Raw genomic sequence first — 14214 nt, forward strand, 5'->3', positions numbered from 1 at the left:
AGCCTTTCCTCACATATGCACTGGGATTTCTAATCTCTAATGGATGTTACTTTGTTTGCTGCGAGGTTAAATTCACAGCACAGACCAGACGGAGGCTGCTACTGTCAAACGTAAAGACAGCTATGTTTTTTTTTTTTTTTTGTTTTGTTTTTTTACTTTCTAATTTCTTTTGACAACAGATGGCATTAGCATAGAAAGGCTGTTATAAAATCCCTCCCAACTTGGTTATTCCATAGAAAGAGGCCTAAGAAATAAATAGACCCTAATACAGTGACAGCTGGATCTTAAGTTTAAAACTCTTTCTGATAAAGATATTCAGATTTTTCAAACCAATAGTTTGTTATGTTTTCTTTACTTGTACCGGAAGACTCCATTATATCATTCACCAACTGTAGTGGGAATTTAGAACCTGTGTTGACCGTTGTTGTTCCCAGGCCTCATATCATCGTAGGCAGAGTCAGCACTCTGCTTCTCATTTATCAGACAGATGTCTCCCTCCCAAGCAATGAGTAATCGCACTACTCCATCTGTCAGGCTGCACCCACCTGGTCTGGTGTGCAGCCTTCTTGCTTCTGTTCCTTGTCATGGCTTGGCACCCACAGTCTGCCTACCAAGCACCTTTTTTTTGGACATGGCACACAGATGCTTTGTCTCTGTCTAGCTGTGTCTCTTTCAATTCCTTTCCTCCTTTTTTTTATTTTCATTTCTCTCTTTGTTTCACTTTTTTCTTCTGTTCCTCACTAACCCCTCCCCCCCAATCAGATGGAGTAGCAGATTATGTGAGAGAAAAAGGAAAGGAAATGTTCCTCCACCTGGAGAATAAAGAGAGAAGTAATTTATCCTTGTCTGTTTTGGCACCAAAACTGAATGTTTACTCTCCTTTGGTGTGGTATTTTCCACTTTACTTTTTTCAATATTCTTCTGTGCCTGCTTTCATCAAGCTCAAATAGACTGTTTGGTCTGTTTAGAGACCCTCATCTAAATTTTTTTCTGGATGTTATTTGTGATAAATTATTTTAAAATATTCTCAGGTTTGCCACATTCCCATGGATGTATCTGCTAGCGGGTATCTTCAAAGATGTGGAAAAGGCCTTCATCACCTATGTGTGCATCAACCTCTTCATCAGCACCAACACCATCATCACCACCTCCATTCTGTACTTTTTGGGACAAATATCAATCCACAACTCTGAGGTGATCAGGATGTTTCACATATCCACACAGAGCACAACACTGAATTCAAAAACAAGATCTTTTAAGCTTAGTTTTTTTTTTTTTCTTTCATCCTAACAGATCATCCAGGAGATCCTGAGAAAGCTGAGCAACGCATTCCTCATCTTCCCCCAGTTCAGCTTTGGGAACGGACTGATGCTGCTGGCCAGGTCGAACATCGAGATCCAGATTCTCAGTGGCTACGGAATTGACGCCTACAAGAGTCCATTCTCCACAGAGAGCTTGGGCTGGATGTTCATCTCTTCCCTCATCCAAGGATTTTTCTTCTTCACTCTGCGCCTCTTGCTAAACAGATCCCTCATACGGAAAGTCAGGTAAGGTGCCAGATGCTAAAGGGAGTTTTTTTTTTTTGTTTGTCCTTATGAACAACACTAAGTTAGGGTCCACTCATTTTAACCCTTAAAACCAATACAACATGTACAGAATGTTGTTTCAAGGTCTGTTTTTTCAGTCTTCTTGCTGTTATGAGGTTGGATATACAACAGGTGCAGCAAAGTGTAGAGTAGTGTGTCAGAAGATGGTGGGTTCAGTACCTCTCTTTTTGTAGGCATCTAATTTTGGGGAGAAAGACACTGCCCCAGTCTGACCTTGAAGAGGAGGATGAGGATGTGGCAACGGAGAATCTTCGGGTGACCAGTGGAGCAGCCAGGTCAGACCTTCTGCAGATCAACCAGCTCACTAAGATCTACCAACATTTCAGTAGGAAGGTCCCTGCTGTCAAGAAGCTGTCTGTGGGCATCCCTGCTGGAGAGGTAAGAACTCACAAACAAGAACACAAATTAGTAATACAATGGAGTCTGATTAAAGACTGTGTGACAGTGAAGTGGTCATTGTTTCCCCAATTACCAACCTGTGGCAGAAACAAATCTCTATAATTATCCAAACAAAGCAGAGTCCAAATAATGTCTAAATTATGCTGTTTTCTGAAGAGTTTAGTTCTTGTACAGCTCACCATGAGAGATTTAAACCAAATTCAGTTTTTGTAATTATTGCTATTATTATACGAGTATTAGTATTACTCGTATAATCAAATGCTATAATATATTAATTCAAAGTATCCATATTTTGTAATGCTATGGACTCATTTTACAAAGTTATTGCCTCTTGAACTCAAAGGTGACAAGAGACTGACATTTATTATTAGATCTTTTAAATGTTAAATTATTTCTCAACATCTTTTTGTTTATCCATTTGTATTAAACCACTAACTTTGTTTTTGCTACATTGTTGTAGACTCAGGCTCTGAAAACTTGCATGAACATCAATGTAATCTTACTGCTTTCTAAATAAACATTTGAGTTACTAAGTTAAGCCTTTGCCTTTCAGTGCTTTGGCCTCCTGGGAGTAAATGGGGCAGGAAAAACAACCACCTTCAAGATGCTGACAGGAGACGTGAGCCCCACGGATGGCTCCGCACAGATCAGGGACAGGAATGGGTAAGCTGTATGACGACTAGCTTATACACAAAACATTCAAACTTTTCAAATTGTCTTTTGTGCAGTGTTGATGGAAATAGGTAAATGTTTGTAGCGTAGCTTTTACTTTTTTTTTTTTTGAGGATACAAATATATTTCAGATGTTTACATGTCATTCTAAAGCTATTAAGTATGTCTCAGAGAGGAAATCATATTTGATACCATTTAAAAATATTTTTCTTGGCCCTAGGCACTTGGTGGACATCATGGACTGCCGTGGCCAGGGAATTAACATCGGCTACTGTCCCCAGGTGGATGCACTCGACGATCTGCTCACTGGAGAAGAACATCTGTACTTCTATGCTCGCATTCGTGGCATCTCAAAGAGAGAGATAGCTGGGGTAAGCAAGAGCGGTCTTTCAAAGCTTTGGGTAGTGACAACATCATATGCAAAACGACACAGAATCTGATACATATTCCAAGGTGCACTCTCAGTGCAGCACTGGAAGCTGTTGCTTCCATGCATACCTAATCAGAGCGTATGATGTGTGCTGAAAGCCTTACAGTCTGGAGCGAAATGGAAAAGCTATTGTCATCTTGGCTCGGCGTCCAAACTTCAGAATTGAGGACTGAACTTTTCATCAATGCAGACGTGTTTTTTGCGTTTCTGCAAATTTGTGTTTAAATGATACATTGATGGTGGTAGGATCTTATTAGATGTGTCACTTTATCCCCATTCTTCTCATTTATCTTTGAGAGAACTAATCAATCTTGCTTCTGTGGTAATTACTCAGCGTGCCTGTCTGTCACTGCTGCCAACATGAGAGAAATTAGCAGAGGAACAAAACGAAAATGGAGTTTAGAGGGAGCTTTGAAAACATTTTGCATATAGAGCAAGCAATCTTTGTCTTTCTGACAACCTGTATGTTCTTTGCTTTTGTGCTAATCTTGTGTTTTTCCCTGATCAGCTTCCGACATGGCAGGTGCATTGCTAGATCCCAAGGCAGTGCACTTTCATGCATAAAATTAAGCAGTTATGGATCAATAATCATAGATTAATTTTTTTATATTTCTGGTCCTTTCCTATTCTGATTGTTGCACTCCAAAGCCAATTCAACATAACTTCCTTTTGGAATATTTTTCTTTTAAAATTCAGATTTTTCTTTTCTTTTCTGTAGGCTCTATGTGTATTCCTGTGATTATAACACTTGATAGACTTACAATAAACCTTTTAGCTCAGTGCAGTAGTATGCTCTATATCAACACACTTTGGGTAAGCTAAAGCATATTTATTTAACAAATTTATATTCAGATTATGATTATTTTTTCTGTTATCTAAACCAATATCCACTCAGATGAAATTACTCAGGTGTTTAGATAATATAATCTTTGCATCATCTGATTAATACAGAAATTGAATAAGTGTATTTATTTCCTTAGCATTTACAGTAGATACACTTTGTAATTATGCGGCTTATCTCCATGGAAATACCAAAATACAGTTGAAAATCTGTGCCACTTAACTGAAGGGTTTTGTGAGTTCAGTGTAAATAAGCATGGTCACCCAGTCAGGTTAAAATAGAGATTCAGTCAGTCATGTTTCATGACTCATGCTTTTCTAACTCATTAATCTTTTTATAGCCCACCTCACTGACCACACAGAATAAGCACAGCTTTGTGTGACATCACCATCATTTCATTAGTTCAGCGAACAAAGCAATAAATCTCTAAAAACTAATATTGATCTTGCTAAAGTCGACTGAGGTGACGTTCTGGGATGATGTCATAGATCACAGGTAAAAGAGGTCAAAAAATTGTCCTCACATACAATGTAAGATATGTTTACCGCTTTTTTGACTTTTAGTAGTCTGCTAAAACGTACTATCATTTCTCATAAGTACTGACAACTGGCGCGGCAGTTGTCATGACATATCTGGATTATACGCAGAAAAAAAAATCTACCTCCCTTTCTCTTCCTGTGCTCCATTTTCCACAGAAACTAAAAAACATTGATTGTCTCTGACACTCTCAGTCATGTTATCAACAAAACCAGAGACAACATCAGCAAGTATACTCAGACACACAAAGACAGGGAGAGACAATGAAGCACAGAAATAGATGTCTGACACTAATCACTGTCGCCGTTGTTGTCACAAGCCCTTCGCCTTCATCTGATCAGGCTAATGACAACAATGGTTGTAATAGCCACAACGGCAGTGTCAGCCTAATTCACCAAGATGCAGCTATGTATAGAGAATTTCTCTTGATGATGTCTCCCGCTGACAGTCCCCTTGCTGTGGATAATGAGACAAACCTTAATGGGGTCATTTCACGTTGACATGGTTTTGTCGGCTTAATGAGTTGTTACATCAAAGGTGCTGGAGAGTGGCTTTTATGAGAGAACATGAAAACACAACAAATTTTGATCTGAACCTGGGAGGAATGTAATAAGCTCTAGCTACTAGTCATTCAGATTCGGTAGATGAATACTGAGTAGTTTTCGTAACTATTTAATTTTGTAGACATTCCTCAACTACCTGGATCAGTGAACCAAACAGAAAAAACAAGAGTTATGGCTGAAATCCTCTTACAAAGGAAAAGTAGAAAATCTAAGCCAACTGAGGTATCTATTGCATTAGCTTGCTCTATTGATCTGCTTTTCCAACTCTCCAGCTGGTGAGGAAATGACCATAGTTTAATTGGAAATGACCTCAAGCTTTTTTAAAGCACACTAGTATTAGAGCTCACAGTTCCATGCGATTGATCAAAAGACAACAGTGGAGATAGTTTTCAAGCGCCTCTAATCGTTAGGTATCATTCTGCTTTGGTGACTTATTCCGTTGCAAAAAAGAATTCACTGACATCTACCAAATGGATTTTCCTGCATCAGTTCCTTCTGCCTTAGGATTGCTGCCAGTTTTTGATACAGTAAAGTCACCATGTAATGTCATCATTGCAGTGCAAACAATATTAAATATGCATGCGAGCATAGCTGATAGACACCTTGTGTAATTTACTGTGTTGCTGTACTGGACTGAATAGGAGAAAGCAATTACTGTAAGACCATTAATATCAAGTTCCCAGTGAGGGGCAGGCCACTGTTTGCTCTTTGTCCTTGTAAATCCACATTTCCCTGCTGAGTATACGCTCAAAGCAGTAGTGGCTTTTTGGACCTCTGCTGAGAGCATCCATTTGGTGGATTAAATGGGTAGGAAATCAACTTTGAGGCTGTTGGTTTAGATCTGTTTTAGTTAACAATTGAATGGCTTTTAGTTTTCCATGTTGGAAATACCATACAGCTGCGATCAGAAGTTTACATACACCCAATACGTAAATTTTCCAGGGAGGAATGATTTTGCCAATGACAAATTCTGTGATTTTTTTGATTTTTTTTAAACAACGTGATCTTTTTTTTGTACACATGTTTTCATCCAGACAGTGTCAAAATGATTCATAAAGACTCAAGAGAGAAACCACACACGTGTCATAGCCATCAACAAGATTCTGGTGTACTTTTTGTCCATTATTTTTCATCATAAATACTAGAGCTTGTTTAAGCCGATTTTAAAGCATTTCAACAAACTTTCAACAGATCTGGAGTCAGAAGATTAAGGAAGTTGATTTGAGTTTTGAGTTTGAGGTTCTAATTAGGTTGCATCATCTCTCTCTCTGTATATATATCTATATCTATATCTACATATATATCTATATCTATATATTTATAGATATAGATATATATAGATATATACAGAGAGAGAGAGAGAGATAGGCAAGGATTCCAAAACCACCTTTCAAGTGTGGTGGGGTAAAAGTTATTATGCTAAGTGATTTGTTTCCCACTATTGGCAAAAAAGGAATTAGAGAAGATCTGCATTAAATTCAAACATGAGTACTCAGTTATTTTCTAAAAAATCTTTGAAGTTGCCAATGAAGAGTGTGTGTAGATTACTGACAAGACTTTTACTTGTAAATGTAACTTTCAGTTCTATAAATAATCAGTCATTTTTGAATTTGGATTGTTACAGGGACAGAGAATTATGATGATCTTGCATTTTATTTAAAAGAATAAACATGTAGAGGACAAACCTATGGTACTAGTTATTCTGCCCAACACTCGTTTAATCCCTGCATGCTTCCTTCCCTTATAGGTGGTGAACTACCTTCTGAAGAGGCTAGAGCTGAATTACTACAAAAATACCATCACAGATGGCTACAGCTGCGGAACCCGCAGAAAGCTCTCCACTGCTCTTGCGCTCATTGGACATCCACAAATCCTGCTACTGGTAAGGAGGATGCACCTGTCTATACAACCCCACCTGGCTAATTATTTTCCTCAATGGTCACCAGAATGATAATATCAACCTAGTTGATTATAGTTTTTTTTTAATGGTCCTTAAAGTAAATTAGATACTTGCACATTGCATTTGTCATGATCCCTTAGATTGAGTGGATCTTATTAATTACTCCACATCTCAAAGGTATATGGCACCGTATTTCTTGTAGCTTTAGACTTTATTTTTCTGTTATGTTTCTAATAAATTATTCTCTCAGTCTCTCCATATCTTTTTTGCTTTACCATAAGTAAATCAAAATTTTCTAAACTCCTCCTGGTACTCTTCCAATGTATGGTACAAGCCAGCCTCTGTCACAAGCCAATTATTTTTCTGCAATTTTTGTCACGTTTTGTAAAGACTCTTCAGTACTGATATTAACCTGATTCTGATTTACAAACTATGATACCAGAAGATGTAAGACAGGATATAATCTACTGTAAAACATGGACTTTTTTATTATTTTAAAACTATAACAAAATTATTGTAGAAATAGCATTTAAGCTGTCTTTACTTTTATATGTTCTCAATTAGTGAAAACAGCAATTTCCTTATAACTTACTTGTGAAATTTCTAAAAGACTCCCAATGCTCCATCATGTTTCATAATAAACAGATGCTCAAAGCTCAAAGTAATCAAACTGAGCAACTTTGGTGTGCTTTGCTCGATCTTATTGTTTTCTGTTGAACGTCTTGTTGTCTTCAACCTTGAAGGAATTGCATGTCTTGATGTCTTAGAGAATACAGCTTTCTTTTAAGTAGTGTTTAACATCTTTACCTTTTCAATGCCATGCTGATACTGAAATAACTGCATTCTGAGGGGAACCTTAGTAATTTTTTATTCACATTGTATTCATTTCAAGAATACAGTGTTGTTAACACAACCTGGTAGTGATTGAAGCAGTGGGTTCATCGATAGGATAAAGGTGAAAGTTTTGAGATGATGATGAGGAAAATGGGCTGATTCCAATCACATACCACTTTGTCATTGCAGCGCTAATACTAATATCAATGCACTCCTCTTCTTCACTGACTCATTTCATCTTCCCAGGATGAGCCAAGCTCTGGCATGGATCCACGCACTAAGCGTCATCTATGGAAGATCATCTCAGAGGAAGTGAGGGGCAAATGCGCAGTGGTTCTAACCTCTCACAGGTAAGAAGTAAATTTTGATTAGTATTCTAATTTCAGCTAACTAAAATCTATACTTTGCCTTTTTATTAAAAGGAGTAAGGATAAAAAAAAAAAAATCAAAACTGGACAAACAAGTTGGATAGCAGTGTAGCACCATATGCTTTGTGTTTTTCCACTCTTTCCTAGCGTTCTGCAAATGAAATATGCTGAAATAATAATATTTAAGACTAATTATTCTAAGTTTGAATGGTCCTTGCATGACCTTTTATCTTTCTCCCCTTGTCTCCGGATCTCAGCATGGAGGAGTGTGAGGCGCTCTGCAGCCGTCTTGCCATCATGGTGAAAGGTCAGTTCCGATGCCTGGGCTCCCTGCAGCACATCAAGAACAGGTTAGTGACCTCTACTCATCCTTCAACACACCTCCGCTCTCTTCCTCACCCACACGCTTGCCACCCCTCAGACATGTAATAACAGTTCATTGTTTGTAAAAAATTTCTTTTCTGCAGGTTTGGCAGCGGATTCACTGTGAAGATGTACTTGGCCAAGCCTTTGTGCGACACAGAGGCAATCACTGCTTTCATGCAGCGCGAATTCCCCACCACGTTTCTCAAGGTGAGCTTCGTCAACTCATCAAAGGAGTCAAAAGTACTTAACAGACTTAAGGTGAAAGACGATAGCATGCTCTAATAAATGTAGCGAGACATTTATTGATGTTTGTTGTAAAGAAAAATAGCAGATGCAACATGATTATGAAATAAAGTAGAGTCTGAGTCTTTTAAGTCAATGTGTTTCTCTCCCTTATTGAAACACACTGAAGAGACATATTTGAAACTTAAAATTTTAGCAGCTTAAAGGTCTGGTGAAATTGTGCAATTTTTTACTGTTTAATTATGTAAATACTTGTGTTAAAAATATAGTTTAATCTTACAGGACTGAATCAGTGATATGTATATTTTTGAACTTGCTGAAACTTCATTTGTCTCTGCAAATTAATTGAAATCTGTCAACCATAAACTTACCATAACCCAGCGTTATAAACACAGACAGAAGAAGAGTTAAAATATTGCCAAGTAATGTCTGACAGTGTCACTGTAATTACATGGCACAGTCACTGTGTATAGCCAGCGGCAGTAAATCTTTTTTTTTTCTCTCTACTAGTCTGACAACTTCATTCTGACATTCCACTTTGTTTAGTGTGAAAAACTAAGCGTCAACAAGCTGTTGCATAAACATGGATGTGGGTTTAGAAGTAATTCTTCCTGTTTGTGTTAAAAACTTTCAAAAAGTCCTGAAGGACATTTGTAACTCCTTAGCTTCTAAATACTTACCAATAGTTGAAAATTTGTGTTTTCACATTCTAAAGATATTCCAAACAGAATGATAGGTTCAGAAGGTTGCTGCATATTTAATTACGTGCAGCCCTAAAACAGTCTTAGCATTACTATATTGATCAGTAAAACTTATAAGGTCTTAAATTGATTATTTTCCCATCTTCATTCAGTTCAAACCCAGATTAGCTGGCCCCTGATGCTGAAGCTAATGCCAACTTTGAGAGGGGCCAAGATTCAATCAGACAAATTAGTGGTTTATGCAAATGCTGTGTTTTGAAGCTTCAAATCACTAAGTTTGCATTTGGTGGTTCTTAAACCATAACCCAGTGACTATTAAACTTGAAATGGAGCTTGGAGGCAATGCACCACCAGTGATGTTCTTGAGAATGTAACCTGTAAAAGGGTTTTGGGTCAAATCAGCTACCTGACAGAAATGTAAATATATAGTTATTTTGAACATCTGTATTGTCTGTATTTCATTTTCTATTCTCAGTATGTGTTTCAAACAAGAGGATCATTGATGACACACTTTCTATTTCCTGTTTAAAAAAATTATTGGCTTACTCTGTAAATAACTATTCAATGCAAACTTGACAATGAAAAAAAAAAGCCTGCATAAGCCATTATAAATGTTGTAGGTGTTGTACAAGCACCTTGGTCTTGGCATATATCTAAGTAGCTAATAACCAGTATGCTTGCTAGTTAGCTTTGGAGACAAACTAATGTGGATTCATTCTAAATGATAATGACAAGTTTATTTATAGCAAGTTTAAAAATAATTTGAGCTGTTTTTTGACTGCTATTGGTCTGTTAAGTTTACTGATTTCCAAAAGTGTGAGATTTGTTTAGCTAAAAATCTAGGAATATAAAATGCTCCAAGTTTGGTCTTGACACTCAGTTTGTATATAGCTTATTGTGGATTGGCTATCAAAGAATGTCGATTTTCTCCCGAAGCAAATGTCTTTATGTCTAATGTTCAGTACACTACTTTTGGTTTCACTGGGAGTTTTATGTTTTCACCAACTTTAAACACAAACTCTGCTTTCTTTCTCAACACACAGGACCAGCACTCTGCCATGGTGGAATACCACGTACCAAATGCTCCTGGTGGGGTTGCTGACATCTTCAGCCAGCTCGAGTCCAACAAACATGCTCTGCGGATCAAACACTTCTCTGTGAGCCAGACCACACTGGATGAGGTGAGGAAAAAGAGACAGAACCTAAACAGAGAGAGTGAGAGTGAGAGTGAGAGGGAAGGAAGTACTGTGTCACTTTGTGGTGTGGGGGAGATGGTAGCAGGGGACAGAAAAAAGGGACATGAGATGAGAGAAAGAGCGGGAGGGTGGTAGGGGAAGCAGGGACAGAAGAAAGCTGAGTGGGAGTGAAAGACAGAGCATAGAAAGTTTAAAAGAGTCAGAGGAAAACTGACAGAGGGTATGCCTGAGGGAAAATAAATGGAATATGAGTTTAGAAGAGAATCCATGAGCTTTATATGCAGCCAAAGCTGATATTCTTCAACTAGTCTAAACCCTTTGGGGCTCTGGGATTGGAAGACACCATAGATGGAAGAAAAAGAGGGGGGTTGGGCTGTGAAGCTGACCAGACGATAAGCTAAATATTACAGTTTTCTTCAGAAGAAATTATTACTTTTTACTTTGCCTTCCATCTTACATTATTACTGAATCCCCGCAGGTCTTCATCAATTTTGCCATGGGAAATATTGGCATGGAAACCATCCCAATTCACGATGAAAATGACTTTGAAGACCTGGGTCCCATTAAGGCTGCTAAGACATAAAGCTGACTGGTTGGAATGAAGGTTCATTTACCCAATGTAAAATACCTGTAACATGTGCAAAGTATGATCAAATGCAGGGTAAATGAAATTATCAGATCAAATTATCACTTGCAATTTTATGCACAGATGAGCAAATGAAGTTTATAGATTGATCTTGTGTTTACTTACTGTTTTCTTTCCTAATTTACTAGATCTTAATATTTATGAAATTTAATTGTTTTCTTTGTGGCTGGGCTACTAGAACAAATTTTCAATATTCCTCAATTATTATCTTCAACTGACCATAATGCTGGTATGCTTTGATTATGTCAAATGAATCTTACTCATCATCAAATTTTCAAATGTAAGTACATTTTATCTTAAGTACTAGATAAAACTGAAAAGAAAATATCTCTACTCCAAACTCAATGTGCAGTTTTGCTCTACACCTTAACACACCCTCTAAGGATATAGCTCATTATTGGAGTAGCTGTACTGAATACTAAATAGTCTCTCCTGCTCTTTGACCATCTTAACTATAATCTTGAATGTATTTTTGTAATCAAAATAAAACTATTTTTCAAGTGCTGTTGCAGTACATGTGATGCATTTTCTTCTGATTCTACATTGTGATTCATCACTTTTGATCCATATCATGTTTATTTCTGAATTTAATTACTATTCTATTATTCTGTGTTGCTTAGGTGTGTGATGCATACTGTCTTGGAAAATAATTACATCTCTTTGAGGTATTTCACATTTAGTTAAGTTGCAACGACAAACTTGTCTGTATTTCATTTTAATTGAATATGATAGGCCAACTAAATAATTGCCCATGATTAAGAAGTGAAAAACTGTAATACGTTGTTTTACAAATAAATCTGAAAAAGGTGGCATGCATACTTTAACACCCCTTAACTGTGACACCCGAAATAAAATCCAGTGCATCAAATTACTTTAGGACTCGCATAATTAGTGTGTATCATTTACACCTGTTATTTCACTTTAAGGTTTTCTCAAGTGTTAGTTGAAGGCTGTATAGATTTATTAGAGCTCATTAGTTACTAAACAGCATAATTAAGACCAAGGTGCACTCTTAGCATAATGTTGTGAAGAAAATAAAGTCAGGGTTAGGTTATAAAAAAAATAATATCCCCACTTTTGAACAGCTCATAGAGCAATGTTCATTCCAACATTCCTTTATGATCTGTTTTATTTCTACTAATGGAGTACAACAGCAAACCTAAAAAGAGATGGCTGTCAAATGTTGGCTGGGCAAGGAAGCTATCAATCACAGAAGCAGTCAAGAGGCCCATTGTAATTCTGAAAGAGTTGGAAAGATTCACAGATCAGGTGGAAGAACCTGGTGACATGACCAGTATTTGCCCTGCAATCTCCAAATCTGTCCTTGATGAAAACCTTGGAAGAAGAAAGCCATATAAAGCCCTATTTGCTTTAGTATGCTTTTGCAAGGCACTGTGCAATAAAGTTCTGTCACCTGGTACAAAAAACTGTTAGTGAAGACCAGGATTGCACTGTAAATCCATTTAGCTTGAATCCATTTTAGCTAAAAAACAATGTTAAAGCACACCAAGAAATGTTAGAAAAAATGTTAGCACACTAACAAACATCTTAAAAACTAAGAATAATAAAGGAAGCTAGGTATTATAAATATATGGTATGTTTTTCACAGTGTTTGTGTTCTCCTTATATGTATGCACAGAAGTGTTTCCACTAGCCTTTGCAATATATTGCTCTTGGTCATGAGCACTGATTGTTTACAACCCTGTGTCCCACATACTGTGAATATAAACAGAAAGCACTGCGATGGAAAAATCTAGATCTAGTATTTACCTGGAAAGCAGCAGATCTAAAATGTACAAATGCTCACACTCTAATTATTAAGGGCTGCAGTTGTAATAGGCCCAGCATAAGGTTGTTGGGTTTTTTTTTTTGCATCCTTTTGCAAAACCAGCAAAAGGTTTCTTGGAAAATGTGTCATCTGAATGGCAACGCATATTTCCCCAGTTCATATATTGCTCTTCATCACTGGTATATTCAGAAATAGAAAGTCACCTGTACCTCATATAGTTATACATCCACATACAATTGCGGATACAGGCTTATGAGCTGTGTCCTGATGAAAAACTGCATTCCATCACATTTAACCAAGAGAACAAAAAGCAGATGTACAATACAATATGTATTCACGGTCTGATTTGTTAAACTCTGGGGACATTTTTTTTTTTTTACCTTGCCTTCGTCTATCTTATTTCAGTGCAGGCTCAAAAATTGCAGTGTTGCTTTCAGATCTTAAATCAATTGGATTCAGCAAAAAAAAAAAAAAAGTGTTCACCCACAGTCATTTTTAAAAGGGATTCGACTGAGCCCATGCAATTATTTCCACCATAGTGTGTGCCTGGCTTTGCTGCAGTGCTGAAGGCTTGATGATGACAAATAATCTATAAGCCTTCAAGTCTTTGCTTGCAAATAGATATTTAACATCTTGAAATGTAATCTTTGTGAATTCCTTAAGCTTCTTTTCAGACTTACTGGGATCTCAGAGGTTTTTACTTAAAACAATATATCTGAAAAGTGTTTTAGTTGTTCAATATTTTTATCCAGCCAAGTTTTTTGTAAATGGGATTGATTAGATTTTTTTTTTTACATTACATACAAAGTCCCTGTGGTTTAAATACTTGTTTTCTACTTTGCAGTAATAGACACAATGTGTTTAATTTATCTTCTTAAAGTCATTTCATATTTTTGTTTACATTGTACATCTACAAAAACTTTGGTAACACTTTATTTGATGGGTTGTGAATAAAACTGTCATGACACCGTCATAAACATGACATAACACCTGTCATGAACATGAGTAAGTCTTCATGAATATTTATGGCTGTTGTCATAAAGTGTCATTTGGTAAATCATGACACTTTTAATACAAAGTTGACATTATTCAAAATGTCTTTGTTATGACAAATTGACATTA

The 14214-nt window shown here is 36.9% G+C and overlaps 1 protein-coding gene across 1 annotated transcript in view; it reads left to right on the forward strand.

Moving 5' to 3' along the window:
- abca12 (ATP-binding cassette, sub-family A (ABC1), member 12) overlaps positions 1–11817 on the forward strand; it is a 68239-nt gene extending 56422 nt beyond the window's left edge. Inside the window, exons 61-71 of the mRNA XM_028022585.1 lie at positions 1032–1194; positions 1294–1547; positions 1781–1985; positions 2560–2669; positions 2899–3049; positions 6797–6931; positions 8030–8133; positions 8409–8501; positions 8619–8724; positions 10505–10642; positions 11136–11817. Of these exons, the coding sequence (XP_027878386.1) occupies positions 1032–1194; positions 1294–1547; positions 1781–1985; positions 2560–2669; positions 2899–3049; positions 6797–6931; positions 8030–8133; positions 8409–8501; positions 8619–8724; positions 10505–10642; positions 11136–11240 (1564 nt within the window). The 3' untranslated portion in view covers positions 11241–11817. The remainder of the gene's footprint in view (positions 1–1031; positions 1195–1293; positions 1548–1780; positions 1986–2559; positions 2670–2898; positions 3050–6796; positions 6932–8029; positions 8134–8408; positions 8502–8618; positions 8725–10504; positions 10643–11135) is intronic.
- Positions 11818–14214: the final 2397 nt, after the last annotated feature.

Source organism: Xiphophorus couchianus, chromosome 7 (assembly GCF_001444195.1).
Source record: "Xiphophorus couchianus chromosome 7, X_couchianus-1.0, whole genome shotgun sequence".
In the NCBI taxonomy this organism is placed as follows: Eukaryota; Metazoa; Chordata; class Actinopteri; order Cyprinodontiformes; family Poeciliidae; genus Xiphophorus; species Xiphophorus couchianus.